The sequence below is a fragment of the Myotis lucifugus genome, unplaced genomic scaffold (genome assembly GCF_000147115.1).
Source record: "Myotis lucifugus unplaced genomic scaffold, Myoluc2.0 scaffold_285, whole genome shotgun sequence".
NCBI classification, from domain to species: Eukaryota; Metazoa; Chordata; class Mammalia; order Chiroptera; family Vespertilionidae; genus Myotis; species Myotis lucifugus.
Window position 1 is genome coordinate 827053 of NW_005871333.1, and position 24544 is coordinate 851596.

General features: G+C 47.0%; 1 protein-coding gene across 5 annotated transcripts in view; it reads right to left on the minus strand.

The window, feature by feature from the left end:
- Positions 1-24544, minus strand: part of IFT172 (intraflagellar transport 172) — a 33232-nt gene that overhangs the window by 6223 nt on the left and 2465 nt on the right. For all 5 annotated transcript variants that reach the window (XR_002831902.1, XR_002831903.1, XR_002831904.1 and 2 more), the window contains exons 2-35: positions 23783-23926; positions 23454-23566; positions 23018-23057; positions 22642-22707; positions 22347-22426; positions 22040-22127; positions 21041-21255; positions 20047-20170; positions 19568-19663; positions 18241-18402; positions 17610-17663; positions 17263-17366; positions 17011-17096; positions 13809-13921; positions 12621-12788; positions 9534-9670; positions 9262-9369; positions 7774-7858; positions 7383-7475; positions 6635-6712; positions 6131-6379; positions 5876-5954; positions 5543-5663; positions 5215-5359; positions 4673-4762; positions 3986-4083; positions 3678-3813; positions 3486-3602; positions 3086-3228; positions 1956-2049; positions 1736-1800; positions 1368-1548; positions 1019-1128; positions 775-904 (exon numbers count right to left, since the gene is read on the minus strand). Coding sequence is in view for 2 of the 5 variants with exons in the window: in XM_006099833.3 (XP_006099895.1) it covers positions 775-904; positions 1019-1128; positions 1368-1548; positions 1736-1800; positions 1956-2049; positions 3086-3228; positions 3486-3602; positions 3678-3813; positions 3986-4083; positions 4673-4762; positions 5215-5359; positions 5543-5663; positions 5876-5954; positions 6131-6379; positions 6635-6712; positions 7383-7475; positions 7774-7858; positions 9262-9369; positions 9534-9670; positions 12621-12788; positions 13809-13921; positions 17011-17096; positions 17263-17366; positions 17610-17663; positions 18241-18402; positions 19568-19663; positions 20047-20170; positions 21041-21255; positions 22040-22127; positions 22347-22426; positions 22642-22707; positions 23018-23057; positions 23454-23566; positions 23783-23926 (3912 nt within the window). In the remaining 3 variants the exon portion in view is untranslated. The remainder of the gene's footprint in view (positions 1-774; positions 905-1018; positions 1129-1367; positions 1549-1735; positions 1801-1955; positions 2050-3085; positions 3229-3485; positions 3603-3677; positions 3814-3985; positions 4084-4672; positions 4763-5214; positions 5360-5542; positions 5664-5875; positions 5955-6130; positions 6380-6634; positions 6713-7382; positions 7476-7773; positions 7859-9261; positions 9370-9533; positions 9671-12620; positions 12789-13808; positions 13922-17010; positions 17097-17262; positions 17367-17609; positions 17664-18240; positions 18403-19567; positions 19664-20046; positions 20171-21040; positions 21256-22039; positions 22128-22346; positions 22427-22641; positions 22708-23017; positions 23058-23453; positions 23567-23782; positions 23927-24544) is intronic.

Below are 24544 nucleotides of genomic sequence, written 5' to 3' on the forward strand. Positions count from 1 at the left end.
AAACAATGCTCTGGAGTAACACAGCAGATGTTTAATAAATACTTGCTGATTAAAATCTGCTAAATGCTCATCATCAGTCATCAGTCCTTCTCCTTCCTTCCCCTCCAACTTCTAGGGGCTGTTCAATTGCAAGGCCTCAGAAGTTGAGGGAAACTCTACAAGGGCATCATCCACCAACATTTTATTTAGGGGGCTGATCAGTCTCGCTCCTTCATAACTCCTAGTACCACAGGTCCTCGAACCTAAGGCACATCACTTAAACTGTACGTGTATCCCAATTTCAAAGACACTAAAATGTGATGATTTATGTCTTAGAACTGAGGAAGCATGTTGGCTTGGCTTAATCTGCTAAGACTTTTTGGAGCTGCTGGGTAGAGAAGCTCCTGCTTTCTTCACAGCTCCGTTGGGCTCCAGCTCCAGGGTCTGGACTTTGCCCTTCCAGCTCTGGCCCCAGGCCTCGCTCCTTCTCACAAAGCCTCCCTGAACTTCACTTTGAATCACACACTTGAGTGGTCACTAAGGTGATCACTTCACTCAGATACAGTATTAATTAACTGAGCCACATGTTAGTCTAACTTCCCTGGATTTCTGACTGTCAGGGTTCTGTCTTTTATCCCCTTGATAGCCTTTGCAAGTTCTGGATCTAACATCTGGCAGGCACTCAGTAGACACCTGCTACCTGATTGAAAACAAAAAGGTGGAGGTAGGAGGCAAAAGACGGGTCTGAGGAGTGCTGGGTGTGAATGGAGGCCTGGGAGGGTGTGGCAGCCTTACCTTCATCCAGCACTTCTCCACCAGGCCGCTGCTTCCTGTGTCCCGCACTTTGAGGTAACAGTCGACCGCAAGGCTGTGCTCCCCAGCCTGCTCCCACTGTCGAGCCTGTTCCACGAGCCCCTCCATGCCCCTGTGGAGAGGACAGTGCTCGTGACCAGGAACAGGAGGGCAGCCTCTCCTGTGCCGCTTTATACCCACCCCACCCCCAGCCCTGCCCACATTTCCTGGCCCCTCGGCTTCATACCTGGCCCCCTTCTTGGTAGCTTCCCGCTCATACTCCTCCTGCAGAGCCTCCAGCTGGCCGGGCATGTAGTCCTTGCAGATCCGCAGGGCATCACTCCATAATCCAGCCTCCTGCTCAGATTTCCAGGGATCAGGAGGGCAGAGGCAGGCGTGACCGCCTCCCACTGCTACATGTGGAATGGACCACTGACTCCTGGGTCTTTGGACCTGTCTTCTCCTTCCTCTTTCTCGCCTTCCCCTCCCCAGTACTAACTGGATCTTACTCAGTACTAGAGGTCAGTGTAACGCTCTGTAGGCTCACATATGCTCTTCCCCTCCCCTCACGGCCCTGAATTCGGCGTTTGTCCCACCTTATAGTAATTGAGGGCCAGGCCTGGCCTCTGGGCCCGAAGCAGCAGTCCTTCTGCTTTCTGAAAGTCCTTCTCCTCCAAGGCCCCCCGGGCCTGCCCCACCAGCACATCGGCGACACTGTCAGGGTCGTGGGCTTCGGCCACACGCTGAGCAGCCTCCCAGTCCTGGTTATGGACAAACCTGCTCCCAGATGAGAATGTAGGAGAGGCTAAGTATAGGACTGAGGCCTCAACCGTGGAGGCAAACAGCCATGCCACTGAGAGGGTATAAGACTTATTGGTACTAGGTTTGGATGAAGGTGAAGATGACAAAGATCCTGGGGCTGGGCTTGGGAGGACAGGATTTAGGAATTTTTGGGGTAACTCACATGAGGACTGCTTCCTTGGGTTTACCAGCCCTAATGAATTCAGCTTCAGCCTCTTCAAATTTACCCTAGAGGGAGAGAAAGGCAGCCACCCATGAGGAGATTGGCACCACAGGCAGCTCTGAGACCGGAGGGGTGAACATCTGGCAGCAGTGGGCTGGGGGGTGGGAAGGAGGGCTCGGTGGTCAGGGTCAAAAGCAATGGAGAAGGGTCACCGCCATACCTCGTCCTCCAGGTACATAGCGTATTTGAGATGAATCTCGGGGGTCTTGTGCTTGAGGGCCAGCCGAGAGAGTTCAAAAGCAAATTCAAAGGAGCTGAAAGGGAAGGTGCAGGTAAGGTTTGCCTACTCAATACAGTGGGGCCTTGACTTACGAGTTTAATTCGTTCCGTGACGGAGCTCGTAACTCAAATTACTCGTATGTCTAATCATAAAGTGAACGAGTGAGACACATGATGCTAGGCTGATGTTGTGGCGTTCACTGTGACGTTCGCTGCGCCAACTAGCGGTGGGGTATCTGAAGCTGGCTCGTAACCCGAATTTTAGCTCACAACTCAAAGCAAAAAATCAGCCGAGAGACAGCTCGTATCTCGAAAAACTTGTTAGTCGGGACACTCGTAAGTCAAGGCCCCACTGTACTTCCTTTTATAAGAGGAAAAGGGAAAGGGAGGGCAAGAGAAAACAGAAGGGGCAAGAATTGAGGGGAAGGGAAAGGTTGAGAAAGAAACTGGTATGAAGTGACAGAGAAGCATGGAGAGATGCAGAGAAAGGCAGGCAGCCCTGTGACGTCACCTCACTGCCCCCGGGGATTAGGACACATTTGGAAAAGCCTGGGCTGTGAAGAGTGGGATGAGCAGGAGGGAGGGCAAGGAGGACTGAGCCTCAGCACTACACCGACGGGGTAGGAAGGGCTCCCGGTGCTCCTGCCTCCTCCTCCTGGGCCACACCTCCATCCGCAGAAAAACAGTCTCACAGATGAGTGAGACTACCTGCCCGCCGCACTCTGGCTCGATGCAGGGTTACTACAGGTGCTCGTCACATTACTTAAGAAAAGCTCATTTTGCGTTTAACGGACTCACACTTCTGTTACTCAGTCTAAGTACTGGCTCGGTGCATTTTAGCTGTTCTCGCTCCACTTTTGTCCTTGGAACAGCCAAAGATTAAACACTGTTCTGACCCAGGCGATAGGGGAAGAGTTACTAACTCATCCTTGCCTCTCTGTCAAGTCCTTCCACCACATGTCTTCACTCTGCCTCAGCTTTTAGGAATGCTCGAGTTCTACATCCTTCTCTTTATGCTATGCAGAGGCTCTGTCCGGAAAGGGCCAGTGGAGAGAAGGCTTGGTGCCTCACCAGTTGTCGGCAGCATGGTCAATAGCCGCTTCCAGAAGTCCCAGCTTATTAAGCAGCCTCACTGCAGCCTCTCCTCCCAGGCTCTTTGCCCAGAGATAAGCCACCTGTTTGTGGGCGTTGGCTCCTCCGTGAGTCTTGGCCACCTGTAAAGCAAAGCCCCTCGCCATCCTCCAGTTCAGGGCTACGTGGCTGCGCCCTCCTCACCTCTGACCTGACCTCAGCTCTGACAAGGATCAGGTACCTGCGCTAGAACGACAGGAAGAAGGCTAAGTTTCAGGGGCTCTTAACCTGCTTACGGTCCAAGGATGGATTTCAGGTAGTCCACAAACCCTGAACATGGCACGAGAAATTGGGTATGTAGGTGTGGCTATAGAGAGATGGTGTGGCCTGGATCCCTTACCCGGTAGGCCTCTTCCCAAAGCCCGTTGGACCGGTACATGTTCACTGTTGCCTTCCATTCCTGGGCCTCGAGGTAGTGATACTCGGCCTCCTGTAGTCGGCCTTCAGCCTCCAGCTCCTGGGGAAAGGTGGGTCAGCATGAGAAGGGCAGAGGGAGCTTGAGGAAGGGGTGAGCAGGGACAGAAGGGCTCACCTTGCCCAGATGCAGGTGCGTGTCACCGAGGAGATCCGGGTGGTGTTTGCCTACCAGGCGGATCATATCATCATACAACTTGTGCTTTTTGAACATGGTAATGGCAAGATCAGGCTCTTCCACTGTCACATACAGCCTGGGGATGGGAGATACACGTGGGCCTCCTAGACCCACATTCCTGTTGCTGGAGCCATTCCTAAGAGGTCTTGTCACTGCCTTCTGAACAGAGGGCACACACCCTCAGACCCCAGCCCTCCCTCCAGCCCTGACGCCTCATCTCCTTCCACACCTGTGGGGCCTCGGCTCACCTTTCAGCCTCGCGGTACTTGCCCTGCTTCTCCATCTCCTGCGCCTGGGTGATGTACAGCACCGACACGTCTTCTGGTCTCATGCACTTCATCGCCAGCTGTGCACACAAAGGCAGAGCAGCCTCAGGTGCCCGTTCCCAGGAGAAGCAGAGGGCTGTGCAGAGCAGTCAGTGAAGGGGGGCTCAAGGGAACTTGTTTTCTCAGGACTCTGCACTTTCTCATCACCCACAGGAGTGTGGTTACTGCCACTCTCCTAGTCAGCTCAGGGAATTCCAAGGCCGTAAGAAGCCAAGTAAGAACTATATTTTGCGGAGGCATGAGGGTCAGAGATGCCCTGTGCTGGGGTGCTGGTGGCATATGTTCCCATTACCATGCTCCTACCGTACCCACTGGCTTCTGGGGGCAGAAGTGAGAACACAGCTGCCAATGTCATAGGGTGTCAGGAGTGGTATTCCAGATCCCCCAGCTCCCAAGCCCATCTGATCTTCAGAATTACAGGTTTGGGAACACGGGTCTCTTCATCCTTGCCTTTCCCTGTGGCTAGGGATCGAAGTTACCCAGACTACATTTTGGTACTTTCTCAGCTCTCTGGGAGCCCATGGGAATGGGAGATCAGACACTAAGGAGAGTGGCACCACCACCACAAAAGAAGAATTCTCTCGTCATGCACTCCACCCACTTCTCTACCTTGTGCGCCTGCTCCCAGGCGCCAGCCTGGGTGTACATGTCTATTGCATCTTTTGTCCGGTCTCCCTTAATGTAGAGTTCCTCAGCAATCTGTGGTTGAGAGAGACAGATGCAAAAGGTCAGAGCAACGGGTTAAAGCTGCCAGTAGGAGGAAAGAACAAACCTCAGCCAGGCTGGAATAGAGCCTGGGGTACCGTTATCATGCCACAACAGAGGAGAAAAGAAGGCTATGGGTGCCTCACACCTTCTACTGCTTGGAAGAGAAGACCAGCCCAAAACAATGGGAGTTTAAAGGGCCTTGCCTTTCTGTTAAATTTTAACTAAGTTGGAATTATTCATGAAGAATCACTCATGCTGGCACAGGAGGGTCTGTGTCATGTTGGAATGAAATAGGGTCAGTAAACCCTTTGTTTCCATTCAGGTGGCGATGCTGGGCTCCAGAAAGAAGGACTTGGTGAGGTGGCCCCCACTTCCTGTTCTGGGTTCTCTCCTTGTCGTCAGGTACTGCATTGCCTCAGGCTGCAGAAAGGGCTCTTCCTCACCTCATACTCCTGCAGAGACGCATAGTGCTGGGCCACGCGAGGATAGTATTTGGATGCAGTGTTCCGGTCCTGCAGATCTAATATGTAAATTGCCTTCTTCCACTGGCGGGCACCCAGGGCAGCCTCAATTGCTTTAATGGAGCACCTGGCACAGTGGGAAAGGAATAAATGTGTCAGAGGAAAGAGGAAGATGGATGCAGGTAAAGGACACCTCGGGCGTACTCTGCTCGACATTTTGAGATCTTTTCTTCTCGGCCTTGGTGTCCTTACTTGCCCCAGCACCTCTCCCCTCACGTCCCATCTCCTTTGCACCCCCAGACCATCATACCTGGCTTCAATGTAGTGATTAATGGCGGCGTCAAGCTGCTTCTGCTGCACCAGGTGGTCCCCCCATGCTTCCTCTAGTTTCATCACTTGCACTGGGAATGCTAATCGAGCCAGCTCCACCGCTGCCAGAGATGGAGAGGTACTCAGCTGAGACTTCCGGGGATGGGACTCGGGAAAAGGAAGACAGGGAAACGAAGTGCAGAAAATCAGTGAGAAGTGGAGGAACAGAGGAGAAGCGAAGCCAGTCAACCTGAACAGATGCACCAAAATAGGACCGGGGACGGTTTGGGCAAGAATCGACGACAGTGAAGGGTGGGTTGTGGATGGCTGGTACCTTTCATGAAGGCGCTGCCTTTACAGTAGCACTCCAGGGCCCGCTGTGGGTTTCGAATCTTCTCAAAAAGATCACCTGCCTGTTAACATACCGTATTACTACAAGATACCCCTACTACACAAAGAATCAAGGGTCAGCCCCCAAAAGAAGGGAATCGGCCACCAGTCAGGGAGGGCTATGCTCTCTGACTCCTCTGGGTAGGAAAGGGGCACCGAGCCCTGGAGATAAGGGGCGGGGACAGGAAGTCAGCCATACCCTTTCGTACAGTTCCCCCTTGATAAGGGCTGCGGTGATGTGTTCTACCAGCTCGGTGTTGGCTAGCAGTTCCTCTCGGGTCAGCACCAGCCGAGCAGCTCTGGCGGGGAGCCCGGCTTTGAGGTAGAGGCTGATGGCTGCTAGCCCATCCCCTTGGCTCTCCTTCAGTTCGCCTGCTCGCTCCTCTTGCTGGGTGTCCATCAGCCACTGGTAGTAACCCCGGCGCAGCTTCTCTAGGGCAGGGTGTCCCTGGACATACAACGGAGGAGAACTGGGAGTCACATCCCTCCTTCCCACCTTTCTGCTTCCTATGCTCCTCCAACCCCACAGTAACAATGGAAATCCCCCTGGACACCAATGTCCTAACACCTCTCACCATGTCAGCTCCCAGCCCCAGCCCCAGCCTCGTTCCAGTTCCTACAGCCTCCTTGACAAGAGAAGGTTTCTGATATTGGTGGAACCGAGTTCTGAACCACTGTGGAGAAGACACAACCTTGAGTTTACCTTGGCCTCAGCCACAGCGATACACTCATCCCAACGGTGCAGCTCCTGGTACATGTTCATGGCCTCCTCAACAGCGTTCTAGGGGAACCCGGGCAGGGGAAAGAGGGACACCAGGAAAATATGAGCATCAGAAATCAGCAAGTTCTCCTCAGCCTGGCTAAGATGCCAGCCCATGTGGCCTTGACTTATACACAAGCAGAGATGGATTTATTGTGAAACAAAAGAAGATTAAGCTTCAGGGAACCTTATTTGACAGGCTCCTCCCAAGGCAGTTTTTTTTCCTTTTTTTATTTATCCTCACCTGAGTATATGTTTATTGATTTGAGAGAGAGAGAGAGAGAGAGAAACATCTATTGGTTGCCTTCCATACGTGCCCTGATGGGATCAAACCCGTAACCTTTTGGTGTATGGTATGACACTCCAATCAACTGAACCACCTGCCAGGACCCCAAGGCAGTTTTTTTTTTAAACAGGGCTCCTCAAATGGTATAAGCTTCAGCCCCATAAAATCGATTTTCCTCCATGCACAAGATTTATAAAGACAGGCTCTGGAGTGCAGGGGAAGACAGACGTTTTATGAAAGAGAGTAACTGTAAGGACTAATGCAGAGAGGGAAATTGAGTGAAACTAATGGTATAAACATTTCTATAATTCTCCCCAAACCTTTGGAAGCCCAGCTAACCAGTGCTCTTCCCTCCCCCGAGTCTGCCTGATCCCCTTATCCATCCGGTCCCTCTTCCCCCATTGCCTGTTCCAAGAAGATCATTTCAGCCAGTTTGTAGTTCTTCTCCAGCATGGCTAGACGTGCTCGGACCCGATAAAAGTCTGTTCCTTCTCCACCCTGCGGGGAAGAGGGAGGTTCCGGTTAGTCTGTCAGTGCTGCGGGAGCCATTCTGTCTGTGCAGGCTGAGACAGGGAGGCCTGAGAGGCGTGGAAGCTACAAGACTTGGAAAGCTGAAAAACTTCAGAAGCTTAGAGGCTTAAGGTTTGGCAAGAAATTCCAAAATGGTCCAACTTAAGGGTGCAGGCGGGGTGGGCCGGTGAGTAAATTATTTAAAGCTGGAGAGCTAGGATTCCTGGAGCTGAGGACTAGGAAATCTCAGCTGGAGACACTGAATGAATCGGAGGACAATACTTGCATATTCCTGAGACACTTGGTCTGCAATCTTGTTGGTCTCATGCAGGAATCGAGCTTTTGCTACGTGGCCCAAGGCAGAAAAGCACCTACGGTATGGAAGCAATAACAGGAATAGCAACATTATTATAGGATCATCATTAATTCACTGGCTCAGCAGGTACATACTAAGCATCTATTATCTGCCAGGCGCTGTCTTGCCAGAACTGAAGACACAAAGGGAATAAGACAGATAAGGGCATTGCTCTTAGGGAACTTACTTTCTGGTGGAAACAAATAATTAGTTAAAAAAAAAAAGATAATTTGAGAGAATGAAAAATAAAATAAAATGTGTGATATTATAGACAGTGACTCAGGGACTGAGGGAACTATTTAAGGTGGCAGTCGGAGAAGGCCTGTCTGAGGTGCTGACATTTGAACTGAGACCTGAATATAAGAAAGATGCAATCACGTAAGATGGGAAAAAACTATTCCAGGCAGAGGGAGCAGCTAGCGTAAAGGCCCTGCGGCAGGAGTGAGCTTGGCAAGCTCAAAGGGCCAAAAGGGTGCCAGTGCGGCTGGAGGCAAATGGGCAAGTAGGTACCTGGTATGGGAAGAAAGCAGCGGCCAACTATTGTAGGGCCCTAGGACATGGCAAAGGGTTTGGGTTTTCTACTAAGTACAATAGTAAGATGCTAAGCAAGTAAATGATCATCTAATTTATATTTTAAAAAAATTACTTCAGTTGCTGTGGGCTGAATGGACCTAAGGGTATAGGACAGTCTCAGGGAGACTACTTAAGAGGCTTTTGCAACACTGCAGGTAGGAGATGGTGGTGGCCAGTTCTAGGGTGGAGGCAGCAGGGTGGGCAAATAAGAGACTCGGATCTGTTTTGAAGGCCCTGGACCAGAGTCCCTCGGACTTGCTGACAGGCTCGCTGTGGGGAGTACGGGGGAAAATGGGTCAAGGATGACTCCTCGCCCAAAGAGCCACAGTCGACACTGACTGAGCACCTACCATCTGTGCTCTTTGCACAGATGCTCTCACCTGTTCTTCACTATCACTACCCTTCTTCTTTACCATCCTTCAAGGTTAATTCTATTATTTATTACCCCTATTTACACAGAGGAAATTGAGATACCAAGGCTTGGAAAGGTTATGTAATCTAAGTTTACACAAACTGATACATGGAGCCACGGTTTGAACTCTAAGAATCTGGAGTCCCGAGTTTGTCCTGTGAACTCCACTCCTATACCATACTCAGAATATACACACCGATGCAGGAATTGTTAAAAACCTCGAAGCGGCACCCAGCTACAAGAACGGGAAGCACACACAGAAAGAGACACACGCCTGCAGTCCAGGATGGGGAGGTCTGGGGTAACGACTATGGAAGGGCTCATGGCATCTGCTGGCGTGGGAAGTGAACACGGGGGAGGAGCAGCCCTCACGTCCAACACCCACGTGGCCAGCCCCTCTGCTGCCGTCACCTCAGCTCTACAGTCCCCCTCACCACTCAGCAATGTGTAGCTGCCTCGCCTCCAGCGCCAGTTTACTCAAGGTTTTCCACATGGCCTCTGTTTCCGGGGTCATCTTCAGAGTCTCCAAGAAGGCCGCTGCCCTGGGGAGGGAAGGAGCCAGAGCCCAGGGATGAGTCCGGGGTCAGGAAGACACCGAGGAACACTGGCGATGGGGCAGGGCAGGGGAGGGCCAGGCACATCCTGCTGAGATACGGCCAGTTTTACAACCCGTCCCAGGTGGCTGGTTACCAGCCCAGCTCCTCACCGGTTGTAGTTGCCGTCATCAATGGCTGTTCCAAACTCAATGAGGTTCTCATCCAGTGTGTAGGCAACTGTAGTCACACCTTCGGTCACCATCACCTCGGTCTTTCCCCCTTCCCGCTCCAGACCTACAACATCACCCTGTAAAAAAGTCCATCCCCCACCACACCCCAATTCCAAGTTAGTGTCTCCACTGAGTCAACTGCAGAACAGACCCACCCTCATGCTCACACAGAGAGGGAATCACAATGACCCTTGTTTTCCTAACAGCTAGTTTCTCTCAAGAAGATAACATTTCCTTATCTGTGCTATTATCCTCGGGTTAAAGTACACTCGTAGCTATGATGGCACTAATGCCTGCAGGTAAGGTGACAAAATGTGACATCCACTTCCGCTTCCAGCAGTACCATGACTAGGTATTCTTAGGGATTTTCCCCTAAAAGACAACTTGACCCTGGCATAGTTTTTATTATTTTTTTTTAAATCCTCACCTGAGGAGTGAGGATATTTTTCCACTGATTTTTAGAGAGCAGAAGGGAGGGGGTGGGGAGAAACATAGATGTGATAGAGACACATCAATTGGTTGCCTCCCACACACACCCCAACTTGGGGTGGGGATGGGACCTGCAACCCAGGTACTTGCCCTTGACAGGGAATGGAACCCATGACCCTCCGGTACACAGGCTGATGCTCCAACCACTGATCTACACTGGCCAAAACCTGGCATACGTTTTAATGCATTGCTGAGTTCAACTGAAGAAATCACTAGGAATGCTTCCTATTCCCTCTTCCATCCTTTCCCCTTGAGACAGAGACTGAGAGGGAGAGGGAGAGGAAGAGGAGAGGAGAGGAGAGGAGAGGAGAGGAGAGGGGAGGGGAGGGATGAGGAGGGGAGGGGAGAGGAGAAGAGAAAAGGAAAGAAAAGAAAAAAGAAAAGAAAAGAAAAGAGAAAAGGTCAGCAAGCTAAAACCTGAGCAGGAAAATATGAAAGGTGAGCAAGTGTGAAGAGTGCATTTGCTCTGAAGGCAAACACAGCATCAGGATGGGTCCTCTAGTACAACAGGGAGGCCAAATCTGAGAATCCCTCCTTAGACCCCAGGATCCTCTCTTCGGTAATGGGAACCAACGTGGCCCAGGTCACTGATATGCCTGATTCCTGCAGAAGCAAACACAAAGCACCCTGGGAGGAAACGTTTTAGGTCCCTGGGACTCCAGAATATTCAATCTGACATGAGCTCGTAATTTAAAAATACCAAATGCAAGTTAATCACTATAAAGGGTAAACAATAACTATGAACAACAGTTTTGGAGTTCCAAGGATTTCAGATATTAAAAATGTCAGTTATGAAAAAAAGTTATAGAATATAAAATAATTATGTCTGAAACATATAAAGACCCAAAAGATGAAGTGAAAAATTAAGCAAGGAACAAGAGACTATAAAAAATGGTCATCAGAGTGGGAGGGAAAAAACAAAGCATTATGAAAAATTTAAATTTTAAACTAAAAAATTGATGCCCGGCCAGCGTGGCTCAGTGGTTGAGCATCAACCTATGAACCAGGAGATCACAGTTTGATTCCGGTCAGGGCGCATGCCTGGGTTGTGGGCTCAATCCCAAGTGGGGGGCATGCAAGAGGCAGCTGATTGATGACTCTCTCATCATCAATGTTTCTTTTTCTCTCTCTCCCTTCCTCTCTAAAATCAATAAAAATGTATATATTTTTAAAAAATGGAATGTATGGTTTAAATAGCAGATTAGATAATGATGGAAATGAATTAATGACCTGAAAGTTGTACCTAAAGAAATGATCCAGAATGTAGCACGGAGTAAGAAGGAGAAAGAAAGGAAATATGAAAGAGAAGTTAAAGAGGTATATGAGACAGGACAAGAAATCTAACATGCCTAATTAGAATTCTGATGGAGAGACTAGAGAATGCAAGCAGCAACGTTTGAAGGATAATGGCTGAGGAATTTCCGAAACTGGTGAAAATATGTGTACTCACAAATACAGGAAGCACAATATATAATAAGCAGAATAAACAACGGAAATTTATATTGATACACATTGTAGTGAAACTTCAAAATACCTAAGAAAAAGATTTTTAAAAGCAACTTGAGAGAAAAGACATCACCTATACAGAACAAAGAAACTGGCACCATGAGGGTTAATCTAAATAAATTGTCTGTATAAAATAATATCTAACTTTGGGGATAATAAAAGAGAATTAAAATAAGGGGCAACAATGGCGAGGGGAAGTAACTGAAGTTAACAAAGGTTCCTTTAATGTACTTGTATTGTTTGCAGGGGAGTGGGGGTTAGATGCTGATTACTTTTAGACTTTGTTAACTTAAGTACATGGTAAACTTTCAAGAGTGATCACTATAGAAATACAATGTATAACCTCCAAGTAGGGGCGGGGGAGTGAAAACATGGTGTTCAAAAAAGACAAAACAAACAACCCCCCAAAACCCCCTAACCTTAATCAGTCTAAACTGAGGCAAAAAAAAAAAGGAGAAAAAAGAGATATAGAAAAAGAACAAAAAGTATCAAGTGCCTTAGCCTCACCCACAGTCATCTGGGCTAGCAGAGGGGCCTCTCTTGTTTCCATAGGCTCCTCCCAGATTTTGGAAGATGTGTGTGTGTGTGTGTGTGTGTGTGTGTGTGTGTGTGTGTGTGTGTGTGTGTAATGTGGCAGGACAGAAGAGAAGGTCTGATCTTTGTCTGAGAAAAAAGGAACTGGAAGTCTATGGCTTATAACAGAGAATCAGCCCACAAGGACGTGACATAAGAACTGCCCTTCCAGGGGGATTTTCCATCCTGAGGGAACGCCTTGGTAGGACTGGGTGGATTCCCAGGGCCACTGTAGTGGAGACCATACTCCCAGGGTCTAATATAATGTCAAGAATCTGAACAAGAATGGTTCTAGGGCCTGGTCCACTGTGAGGAAAGAGTCTAAGCTTTTTTTATTATCAACTCCAACACAGAGATTACGGGTGGTGGGCAGAGAAAACCAAGTAACCTTCGGAGCCTCTTCAGTGCTCTAACCAATCAGCCTGACATTATGCCTGCGGTGCCCTGGTGTCGACATACCTTTACCGAGGTCATGGTGACCCTCTCAGGTGCCTCAATGTTGTACCACACACACAAGCTGTTTCGGTTCTGAGCTACCAGCACATCACTTCCTGGGACCCACTGCACGTAGGAGCAGAAGTTGAGGATCATTGTCTTCGAGCAGCTTTCAATATCGTACAGATGCAACTGAGAAGGGAGGGGCGGAGAGCACAATTACATGGGGATAGGCGGTGATTTGGGATCTTGAACATTTCCCCAATGGTGAAATGTGCTGAGCTGACCCACCAGTCAGGTACATGCTGAATTTCAAAGCGCACTGACTGGCAACCCTTGAAGTTTGAGTTGGCATATTCTGACTGGCCAAATAAGAGACGACCTATATAGAGCAAAGATCTACACCCTACAAATTTAAGTTAGGTGAAGGTCCAACTTTCATTCTTAGAATAACTGGGCCAGAGTTACCAGCCTGGATTACAAAACGAAGGCCACCAGCCCAGATGGCATGGCTCAGTGGTTGAGCGTCGACCTATGAACCAGGAGGTCACGGTTAGTGCACATGCCCAGGTTGTGTGTGTGTGTGTGTGTGTGTATGTGTGTCTGTCTCTCTCTCTCTGTCCCTTTCTCTCTGAAATCAATAAATACACACACACACAAACAAAAGGCAGGCCACCAGACAAATTAAATGGTCTGGAATTTGTGATGGGGCTTTCGCATAACAATGAGAATAAAATAAAAAATCATCAGATAGTCTCTTTGCCCCTGAGGTTGAACTCTGGTGATACCATATTGAAATCAGAATTAATAAGGGGCCAGGAGGAGACTGTCAGGCCAGCTACAATGCTGTTGAACTTGTGTAGCTGACGAGCACTAGAACAGCAGGTGTGGGTAAAGGTCAGTGAGGCCCAAGGAAGAGGAATGCAGGGGGAAGGGAGTTTCACAAGGACACACTTGTGAGTGGTAAGAGAGAAACCAACTCTCAAATTCCTCTATTGATTTTGGTGCCATCGTGACACAATCTCCTTAAGGGCCATAGAGTATGGGCTGTGATATCAGATACAAAGAATGTTGATTCTTCTGGGCCTTGTGCTATGGTAATGGCATAGCACCCAGAAATTACATCCCATCCTGCTCCCCACACCCTGGGAGAAGCTATACCACATCCTCTATGGACCAGTCAATGGCCAAGGCCTTAGTAACCCTCCTCACACGAAGTTTCCGGTCCCGGAAGAGAAGCTTGTGACCAGTCTCGTTAAGTTCCAGCCAATCCACACGGCTCTCATGGCTGATGGTGCCAATGTTGTAGCCACCAATCAGATCCACTAGAGAGCAAAAGAGACAGGATTAAGAAGAGACGTTCCACATAATCATATACAGGGCAGGGGGCACTCTGCAAAATCTGGCCTTACAATTATAGGTTGGGTTTTAAGACTGTTACGTCAATCTAGAGTATGTCCTGAGGCATTCAAATGGCCCACACAACATAAGTTTGCTAAGATGCTGGGTTTCTTCAAAAATTGTTGAGGTTTTGTTTAACTCTAGAGTTAACCCAAAAAATGTGTTTCCTCTCTGGTACTCTTGGAGTTGTCCCATAGTAGATCAGAACTATGGAGCAACTGGCTTCTATGACTCACGAAATCCTCTGGAATGCAGCACTGGTCACTTTAAGGATGCGCCCCAGTTGCAGGACACCCCTGAGAGAAGGCTGATGAGCAAAATGACCTTAATGATCAGACTGACTCCAAGGAGTTACCTGCACATGAGAGTGCCTATGATGTAAGAGCACTGAGGGGCAAACAGTGGTGAAGGCACACACAAATACGGGGGAACCTCTGAGTAAAGCTAGGCTGGTCAGGACAGAGGATGAATATTTTGTTTTGTCTGAATCTTGTAAACAATATAAGAAACGATCACACTTAGAACAGACCACTCGCCCTAGCCGGTTTGGCTCAGTGGGTAGAGCTCCGGCCTGTGGACTGAAGAGTCCTGGGTTCGATTCCAGTCAAGAGGACGTACCTCGGCTGCAGGCTTGACCCCTGGCCCTGGTCGGGGAGCATATGGGAAGCAACCAATCGATGTGTCTCTTTCACATCAATGTTTCTCTATCTCTTTCCCCTCCCTTCCACTATCTCTAAAAATCAATGAAAAAATATCCTCAGGTGAGGATAAAAAAAAAAGATCAGACCATTCAGGGATTCCTAGGATGCTTTCAGGGAGTCTCTCGAACAAAGTTCATTCACAACTCTTTTTTTTTTTTAAATATATTTTATTGGTTTTTTACAGAGAGGAAGGGAGAGAGATAGAGAGTCAGAAACATCGATGAGAGAGAAACATTGATCAGCTGCCTCCTGCACATCTCCTACTGGGGATGTGCCCGCAACCGGTACATGCCCTTGACCGGAATCGAACCTGGTACCCTTCAGTCCGCAGCCGATGCTCTATCCACTGAGCCAAACCGGTTTCGGCAATTCATTCACAACTCTTATTGATATATATTATTAACAAGCAATGTACCTGCCTTTGGTATATATGCTGAAGCCTAAGACCAAATGCCAGTTAAAGTCTACAATTGGGACAGCCCACCTAAATAATGAATTTTCCTTTAATCAGGAAGAAAATACCCAAGCCATGTTTTAATGCCCTAATTATAAGTAGAGTCATAGAATGCTAGAGCTGTGGGGACTCCATTTTACATACACTGAAGATGAAACCTAAAGAGTGAGGTGAGCCTGGCCAATGTTGCTCAGTGATTGGGTGTCAACCCATGAACCAAGAGGTCACTGGTTCGATTTCCAGTAGGGGGCGTGTAGGAGGCAGCCGATCAGTGATTCTCTCTCATCATTGATATTTCTATTCTCCCTCTCCCTTACTCTCTGAAATCAATAAAAAAAATATTTTTAAAAAGTCTGAACACTGCCCTAACTGGCTTGGCTCAGTGGATAGAGCGTCGGTCTGAGGACTGAAGGGTCCCAGGTTCGATTCCGGTCAAGGGCATGTACCTTGGTTGCAGGCACATCCCCAGTGGGGGGTGTGCAGGAGGCAGCTGATCGATGTTTCTCTCTCATTGATGTTTCTAACTCTCTATCCCTCTCCCTTCCTCTCTGTAAAAAAATCAATAAAATACATTTAAAAAAAAATTCTGAACACTAAAAGACACTGAAAAGGAGAGAAAAGGCAAGCCATAGGCTGATATAAAATACCTGCAATGATAATACCCACCAAAGGCTATAAATGCACACATACAGAACTCCTTCAAGTCAATTTAAATAAAGAAGACCTGATTTTAAAAATAGGCCAGGGATATGGTCTAGCAATTCACAGAAGAAGAAAGCAAAAGCCAGTAAACAAATGAACAACAACAAAAATATACAATTAGATACTATTTCATCAAGTTGAGTCAAGTTGAGGCAAATTATGAAGTCAGGCAATGTCAAGTATCGGAAAGAATGTGGAAGAACGGAAACTCTAACTGCTGGTGGGAGTGTAAATTGGTACAATCTCTTTGGAGAGCAATATGGAAATATTTAGTGAAATTAAAGATGAATCTTCTATGATTGGGCAATTCTACTCTAGGTATAAATCTTAGTGAACTGAAACACTCTAACAGTGAAAAACCAACAACTTAAGTGTCCATCAGTAAGAGACGAGATAAAAGACCAACGGTACCTATAATGAAATGTTTAGGATTTGACAGAACTGGGTATGGATACACAAGTAATAATAATCTTACTATTATTAACAGCTAACATTTATTAAATACTTATTATGTACCAACCACTAGTCTAAGTGCTTTTCTTATGAGGTAGCTGGTATTTTTATCCCCATTGTGGGGATGAGGAAATTGAGATACAGAAAGTTTAAGTAACTTACCTACGACCACACAGGTACTAGTAGAGAGGTGGGGATGCTTGACTCCAGAGCCCTGTTCTTTACATCTACACTATAAGGGATGTATTCTCTAGACTTCTTAGAGAATACTATGCTATTCTCTGTACTTGTTCTTTTTCTATGCTTAAAACATTTCATGATGAAAAATTAACAATTACAAACCAGTGAAATACAAATAAAGTTTCTCATCACTAGTTACTAATGACAAAACATACAGAAAATAAGGTCCCTTCCAGTTCTAAGAGTCTATACAGGAAAATTTATAAATTTGCTAATGGTTCTTCTCTACAGTTCATAATTTTTCAGACCTAACATAGATGTCTAGAGAACCTGAATAATTATGTGGGCAGGCCTATATATGTACCAACATATGGACATATGGATTTGACCATTTCACATATCCACTGTAGAGTGGGGTCACACATTTACATCTAATTCCTGGATCCACCACTGTACACAATCCTGTGATATGTAAGTGTACTTTAAACATCTATTTTAATAGTTATGAGAAAGTCTTACTTACCTATAGCAATAGTCTTAATATCAATAAGGTAAGCCAATTTCTTATTCTCTTCCATTCCCTTCTGACGCCTCTCATTAATACGGACACTGAAACATGAAGGTGAAGTAAGGCAAAAGAAGGAAGCTGGGATGTTTATTAAGGGCCCAAGTACCACATGGGATGAAGTTTTAAGGTTAATCTGAGGACATAGGAGTTAGAAGTCAAAAAGGAATTCTTTTGAGTTTCAAATTTTAGAGAACCGTGTGGGGTTACCTGATGAGGTGGGGGTTCATGAATTCCGTACGTACAGAACCCAGGGTATCATTATTCCCATATTCCACCAGGGTTAGCTCCCCAGCATTGAAGATCATGCATACCTGGGGATGAACAGAATTGCTATATGGTGGAAAGGTTGCATGAAGAAAGAGAAACAGTAAAGGGAGATGACTGTCAGTTCAAAAGGACTCCCACTTTTCTCTCTGTTCGTTCCTCTGCCCATTTCACCCTCTGCCTTTCTTCATCTGCTGTCTTCTCAACCTAGTGCCACTTGCCATCCTTCCGACACGAAGGAGCCGGAAGGAGGCTTATGAAGATGGTGATGGTGAAAAAGCTCTACTCACATTTTCATTTTCAAAGAAATACTTCTCATTGCCACCAGATCCCTGCCAAGCTATCTGTTGAAAGAAGACACAGGGAACAGTGTGGGTAAATGCCCAAGACGATGCCGAAAGAATGAAAGGGTGGGAGGCAGAGAAACCGAATCTGGGGAGGCTATGATGTTGCATGAAAGTGGTGCTTTGTCAGCTGTTGCCCTGGTCGCTATGTTTCTGAGAGGTGCCATAAACACAGTCTAACAGTGGTGATCTGTATTCCAGGACTCAAAAGCTCCTGGGCCTCATTCCCTGAAACCAGATCCACACTACCAGAATGTTAGAGCTTCCTGTGGAGATCTTCCCCCTAGGAACCCTGGCTCCTCTGAAGTAGCAACTCAAGAAGTCCCCTTCCCAAGGCAGGGGAGGGTGGGTGGGTGGGTGGCGGGTAATCAACCAAGGACCCTGTATGCACATATGGCCCATGGACACAGACAATGGGGCATTGAGGGCCTGGGGTGAGGGGCGGGGGTGGGCTGGAGGGGGTCAATGGGGGAAGAAGGGGAACATATGTAGTACTTTCAACAATAATTATTAAAAAATAAAAAATAAAAAAAAGAAGTCCCTTCCCAGCCCCCCACTCCCCCATCTTGGTTCCTACCTCACTAAGGCGATTCGTGTTCAGGTCCCCCAGGAGCAGTGTGTCTGACGTGTGGGCCACCAGGTAGCGTTCCTTTCCCAGGATTTTCACTTCTTCCACCTCGTAGCCATAGTGTGACTTGAGTACCACTCGGGTCCCCGATGATAGGTTCTTCACAATCACCTGGGTGGGGGACAAGTCTGAGCTCCCGAGGCTCCCCCGACCCAAACGAAGGGTGAACATGCTGAGCCCTGTGCCCACCTCCATAGCACTAAACAAAGCCGATATCTCATATCTCATTTCCTCACCTGGCCTAAGACACCTGGGTAATAAGAACACCGCACATTTACATAGTGCTTTACCATTTATGAAATGCTTTCATATGTTATCTCTTTCAATGCTTATAATACGTATGATTCTGAAAGTTTCACTGGACAAAACCAATCACTCTTCCTATGTTCCCACAGCTCTTTGTAGAAACCTTTATGGTAACTTTTACCACTGTTACTATATTATTTTTTTTATGTCTGTGCCTTTGCTGGAATGATCTTCTCGATTACGGTACAGGGTGTTACAGATAATTATCTTTGCATTCACAATGACTAACAGTGCTGACACACAGAGAATGGATAAATGTTTCTGGAGAAAATGAAAGAATGAAGGAATCAATGAATAATAAATGAAAGAAAAAAGGAAGTGCCCTAGCTGGTTTGGCTCATTGGATAAAGCGTCAGCCTGTGGACTGAAGGGTCCCGGGTTCGATTCTGGTCAGGGGCATATGCCTGGTTGCGGGATCAATCCCCAGTAGGGGGAGTACAGGAGGCAGCCAATCTACTGTTCCATCATTCATTCAATGATTCTCTCTTATCATTGATGTTTCTATCTCTCTCCCTCTCCCTTCCTCTCTGAATCAATACAAATATATATAAAAGAAAAAAGGAAGATTAAGGTAGAGAAAAGAAAAAAGCGGGCTAGGGAACTAAGAAATTAACTTGTAACATCATACACAGTGAGCTCAGAGGCTCTAAAACATCAGAATTCACCCTTGTACTCCTACTTATCAACTTCACCAGTTGACATCAGCCAGGCAGTGAATTTTTAAACCAGGAAGATGTAAGTGGCAATCTCCATACCCCTTAAGCCTGATGTTTAAACCTTTTCTTGTAATAACCTGGAAGAACTACTTCAGTAAAGTTGCCAGAGAGCTGGCCCGACACATTCTGTTCCCCAGAAAAGCTCTGCCGGAGGTTACGTTTGACACTGTGGCTGTGGCCAGAAGGCAGGGAAGTATTCCAACGAAGAGAGAGCCATGGCAAGATCTTGGAGTGGCAGGCTTTCAGCAGCGTACCTGGCTGGGTCCCACATAGGTCAACTCAAACTTGTTCTTATAGATGCTCCTCCGGAGGCAGCAGTCAAACTGTTCCACTCCCCCACACAGTGTGCCCTAGAAAGGAAAGCGACCGCATAAAGGGAAACACACACGGACACAGGCACGGGAAGGTATCTACAGACACCTCCCCAACTTAGGTTCGAGAATCTAGGGGAGTTGGTAGTTTTGGCATGTCCCAGCAGGAAAAGAGTTGGCAAACTCGGACTTCAGGGCATAATGATGGGATATAAGGGAGAACTCTGCTCTGCCTATACAACTCTCTTGGCCTCCAATAAAGTATGCAGTTCTCTTTCTTGTCTGTAACGTCAGATTTCTAGGCTGGGGTCAAAAGGGAAGAGGGGGTCCTCTAGTGTCAGGAGAGTGCTTTAGAACGAGGCGGGCTTTCTCACAGTCTGGAGAACATCACCCACACAGAAAGGGCTAACTGAGGAGCATACTGCACAGAGTCGCGAGCCATCCCGCTTCCAGGCCAAGGCAGTGACGGTGTATAAGTTGGCAATCTCCTTGGGCTTCGCCTCTTCCCAGATGCTTCTTCGAGGGCTCCAGTTGAGCACCCGAAGTCTGTAATAAAGTATGTGGCCTTTAGAAGAGATGGAGAATGAGAAAAGAAGTGGAACGGGGCTGATATCTGAAGGATATTGGTCTTGCTACATCAGAGAAGGAAGGAAAGGAAAGAGAACAGACAAGCTAGTAGGAGAGGACAAAAAGGTTCAAAGGAAGTAAGTTGGGAAAATCAGATCAAAGTAAAATGGAGTAAGAGTGATGGGAGCTGAGAAAACAAAAGGAGATTGCAGCTGGTGAGAAAACAAGCTGTTAGCAGTAGAGAAATATGGGGGTGGTGGAGAGAAATGATAATAGTTAGGGAAGAAAAAAAGGAACAGGAAGAATCACATAAAGATTAAAGGGGCTAGAAAGACAGGACTGACAAAGCTGGGGTTAAAAGCACGCTAAGAAAGTGATGGGACCCAGACCCTAGTTGTTTATCTACTGTTCCATCATTCACTCATTCATTCACCAAAAATTTGAGCACATATTATGTACTAGATGCTAACCTAGTCACTGGAGATAAAAAAAGAAAAAATGAATAAGGGCTCTTCAATCTAGCCAGACAGATACAAACTCCAAAGTATAATACAATGTGATAAACACTAAGCCAGTGGTCTAAAAAGAGGTGATGGGAACACAAGTGGAAATACATTCCACTGTGGAATCCCAGAGGGAAGCATAGAGACACAACAGAGCCTGTGCATTTGGGACTTGCCAGTGTGCCCATGGATGGAGCAGAAGAGGAAATGCATAAATTAAAACCTGAGAATCTCTTTCAACATACACTGATTGTGATCCAGTCTGCCATTCCGGTTGAGGAAAACTGGACTAAGGCGGAGTACACAGGGAAAGCAGGCAGAAGATGCAACTGGAAGGGGGCCCCACCTGTCATAACTCCCCAGCACAACAGACTGGCCCCCAGGACTTGTTGCAGCTGTGGTGAACTCTCGCTCCTGAGGGTCCCGGCTATAGTCAAACGTTTGTAGCACTTGGCCTTCCTTCCCATAGGCCACAATCCTCCGATCACAGCCTGCAGCCACGATGCTGTTGGTAGCCCAGGCCAAGGCATAGGGTGGGCACGGATGGTTAATCAACTTCCCCTAAGACAGAAGTAGAGAGTTCCAACACTCTGACTCTGGGAACTCCACCAGAAATGTCTCATTCACAGCACTGGACGCACTCACTCTGATCATCTTACTCTGCAGAAATCTTTCTCCCAGCACATCCTAATCCTGAGACTTCACATATTGCCTTTCTGTCTTATATGCACACATACATATATATGACACAGATGTACACACCTACTGACCTTGTGTTCAAGAGGAACCCTCAAAATACTTATGTGCTGGAGATGTTTACTATGTACCTAATAAGGTCCCCAAAGGGAGATGTCTTACACATTAACCAACCACAGGGAGCTATGGCTCCTTTTTTATTATTTATTTTTAGGATGGAAACATTTAATTAAGTATTACATAAGTAATTCTTCATGTAAATGACTCAAACCAAAGAGAATTAGAGTAAAACAAACATTCTTTTTACCTTTTCCCTCTTGAAAGTAAACAAGTCTTTTTTCTATAAGTTTTTATATATTATATATTTTTTATATAATGAGAATAATTTTCACTTTTCATTACTCTCAGAGTCTTTATTTCCCTTTGTCTCCAAGTCCCTTCCACCTGACTTACCTTTTCCCATAAATATTAAGCTCTGGCCCCCTAAACACAAATCCTCCTGTGGCCGCATCCCACTGTCTCTCCCCCTGAGGTCTCCCTCCTCTAGCCTCCTTCCCCAGCACCTCAACCAAAATCCCTGAATGTCCAGCCTCCTCCAGGAGGGCTCTTGGGACTTCCTTACCTTCCCCAGAGCATCCTTTATTCATACCTGTGACTCTCCAGACCCTTCATCTGCCAAGAAATACCTAACAATAGTGCCATCGGCATGACCAGATAGAATTCCTTTCCCAGAGCAACTGAAAAAGGGGAAAAGAAAAAAAAGGAGAGAAATCCAGGAAAAGATTAGAATACTCTGTCTTACCAAGAAATTCCCCTTTCTTTGTCAAACACTGCCCTGCCTGTGGTTCCCGCGCCCAGTCCTTCCCATCTTTCATACTATGGTCTCCCAGTCCAGACTTCCCCACAGCCTTTTCCCACCATTCCCAAACTCCTGGGATACCGCTCTCCTTACTCACTTTGTTGTCAGTGACACCACGTAAGAATCTGTCCCGTAGATGGTAGATGACTTATTAGTTTTAGTGTTTGCTAAACGAACCTGAAAATGGGAGAATGGACACAAGTCTGGTTAGGGTACTTTCAATTTCGCCCACGTCCTAAGGAAAGAAAAAGAAAAAGAAAAAGAAAAAAACGGGTCCCTATGCATTCTCCCCCAGCACACAACTCCACCCTAAAGGAGATTAACCATATTTCTTCCTTCATAACAATTATCCCCACCCCCAACCTTTCCTGTGGTTCTCTTCCCTCCTTTACCTTCCCTTCGGCCAATCCAAAGGTAATGTTGTTCTCCATGGGCCACTGCAGACAAGTGACAGCACTCTGTGAGAAAGAAAGGATGAAAAGGATAGTCACTCCTATGTGGGTTGGCACATTTATAGCAGCATAAATCCGAACCGCCTGGGCACCTTGGCTCATGCCACCACCACAATCGCCTACAGGGAAGGAGAGGAGGGGACACAACTGGGCTCTGAGGGGGAAAGCAGATGAGGATGAACAGCCAGGTAGCACAATCTTTGCAGTAGGAGAAGTCAGATGCAGATGTTAAGAAAACATCTGGTTGCATCTATAAGCAGGTATACTGGTACATGTTTGTTCATCCTAATCTCCCAGGGGCTGGTCTGAACTTTACCGTCTGGATGAACTTGTTACAGATGACTTTCTTGTCACCCCTGCCAAATAAAAGGAAGAAAAAGCACATTAAAAACCATTTCCGTAGATAAACTGGCACAAACAATGCTAGGGGAAGGGAAGAGTGAGCAGATATGTTCCTACCGCTCCACAGGTGCCTTGAAAAGAGGCATAGGGGGAGCGTGAGTAGCTTTGGAACAATCACCCGGGGCTCCCCAGGATCTTACAGGGCCTCCTTGTTGACTTAGACCGATTCCTCCAGGGATAGGATCACAGAACACAGGGGGCTGGCAAAGTCAGGGAAGCAAAAACAGACTCTGCCTTCCGTGCCACAGCTTGGCCCCTCATCCTCTCTATTCTCCCTCCCCAGTGAGGCAGTTCCTCCTGCCTTCCCCCTCTGCTCCGGGTCATCCCCGTCCCCCAAGCACTATCCTTACCAATCTTCTCCAATTTTGTACACATAGATGATGTTGTCAGTCTGTCCTACGGCAATTTTAGTGGAATCCGGAGAAAACGCCATGCCCTTCACCATGTAGCTCTTTCTGCCATACTAAGAATTAAAAAGAAAAAGGAAAAAGTAATGAGAATATGTGAAAGGGAAAAGAGAGGAAAGGGTGCATGTGTGACTGTGAAGAGCTTGAGGGACTTATACTGAGAAATGGAGGGGTAGGCCAGTTTCTATGCCATTGGCCAGGAAGTGGATTAGAAAGTTTTTCAGGTTCCGAAGGCCCATCAACAGGTTAAGGTACACAGGAGTACTCTTCACCTTCATGTCAGCTGGTTTGGTGGAGAATTTATCTCTCCGCTCCCCATGCTCATCATACAGCAACACCACTCGGTCCACTGTGCAGACAGCAAATTTGGCATTGTTCTGGGACCAAGCCATGCAAGTCACCTTTGCAGCTCCATCCTGCAGAGGCAAAGAGGGCAAAAATAAATCCAAGTGCTGGTCTAGAATGCCAAAAGCATTTCTAATTCCATTACTTCTAGTGTGGCTCCTGTCAATTTTCCTTAAAGCGAAGAGATGCACATGACCCATCTGGTCTCCAAGGCCATAAAACCCTAGACCGTGAGAACAAGGTGCTTCTAGAAATCCATAATGCAAATGTACTAAGAGGTGACATGCTTAGTCAACTGTACCTATGTCCCTGCAATGGTCTTGTCCCCTTTGAAATAAATCCAATGGATCTAAGTTTTGGTCTTTAGCCATTTATTCAATTAATATTTTCTGAATACCTCACTGAGAAAGGCACCTGGCTAGGGGCTGAGAGGGAGACAAAGACCAAAACATGGTCTCTGCCCCAGAATCTAAAAAGATGGTGCAAAAAAAGGGAAAAGTCCCATAAGTGAGGTATGTACAAAGCACTGTAATAGTTTGTAGAAGCCCGAGATAATTTGTTTATACGATCAACATTAAGCTTTGAAGAATGAATGCAGCTGAGTGAGGAAATTATCTTAGGTAGAAGAAATGGCATGAGCAAAGGCAAGTATGGTCAAGTAATGGTAATTTAATTGAACCCAACCTGTC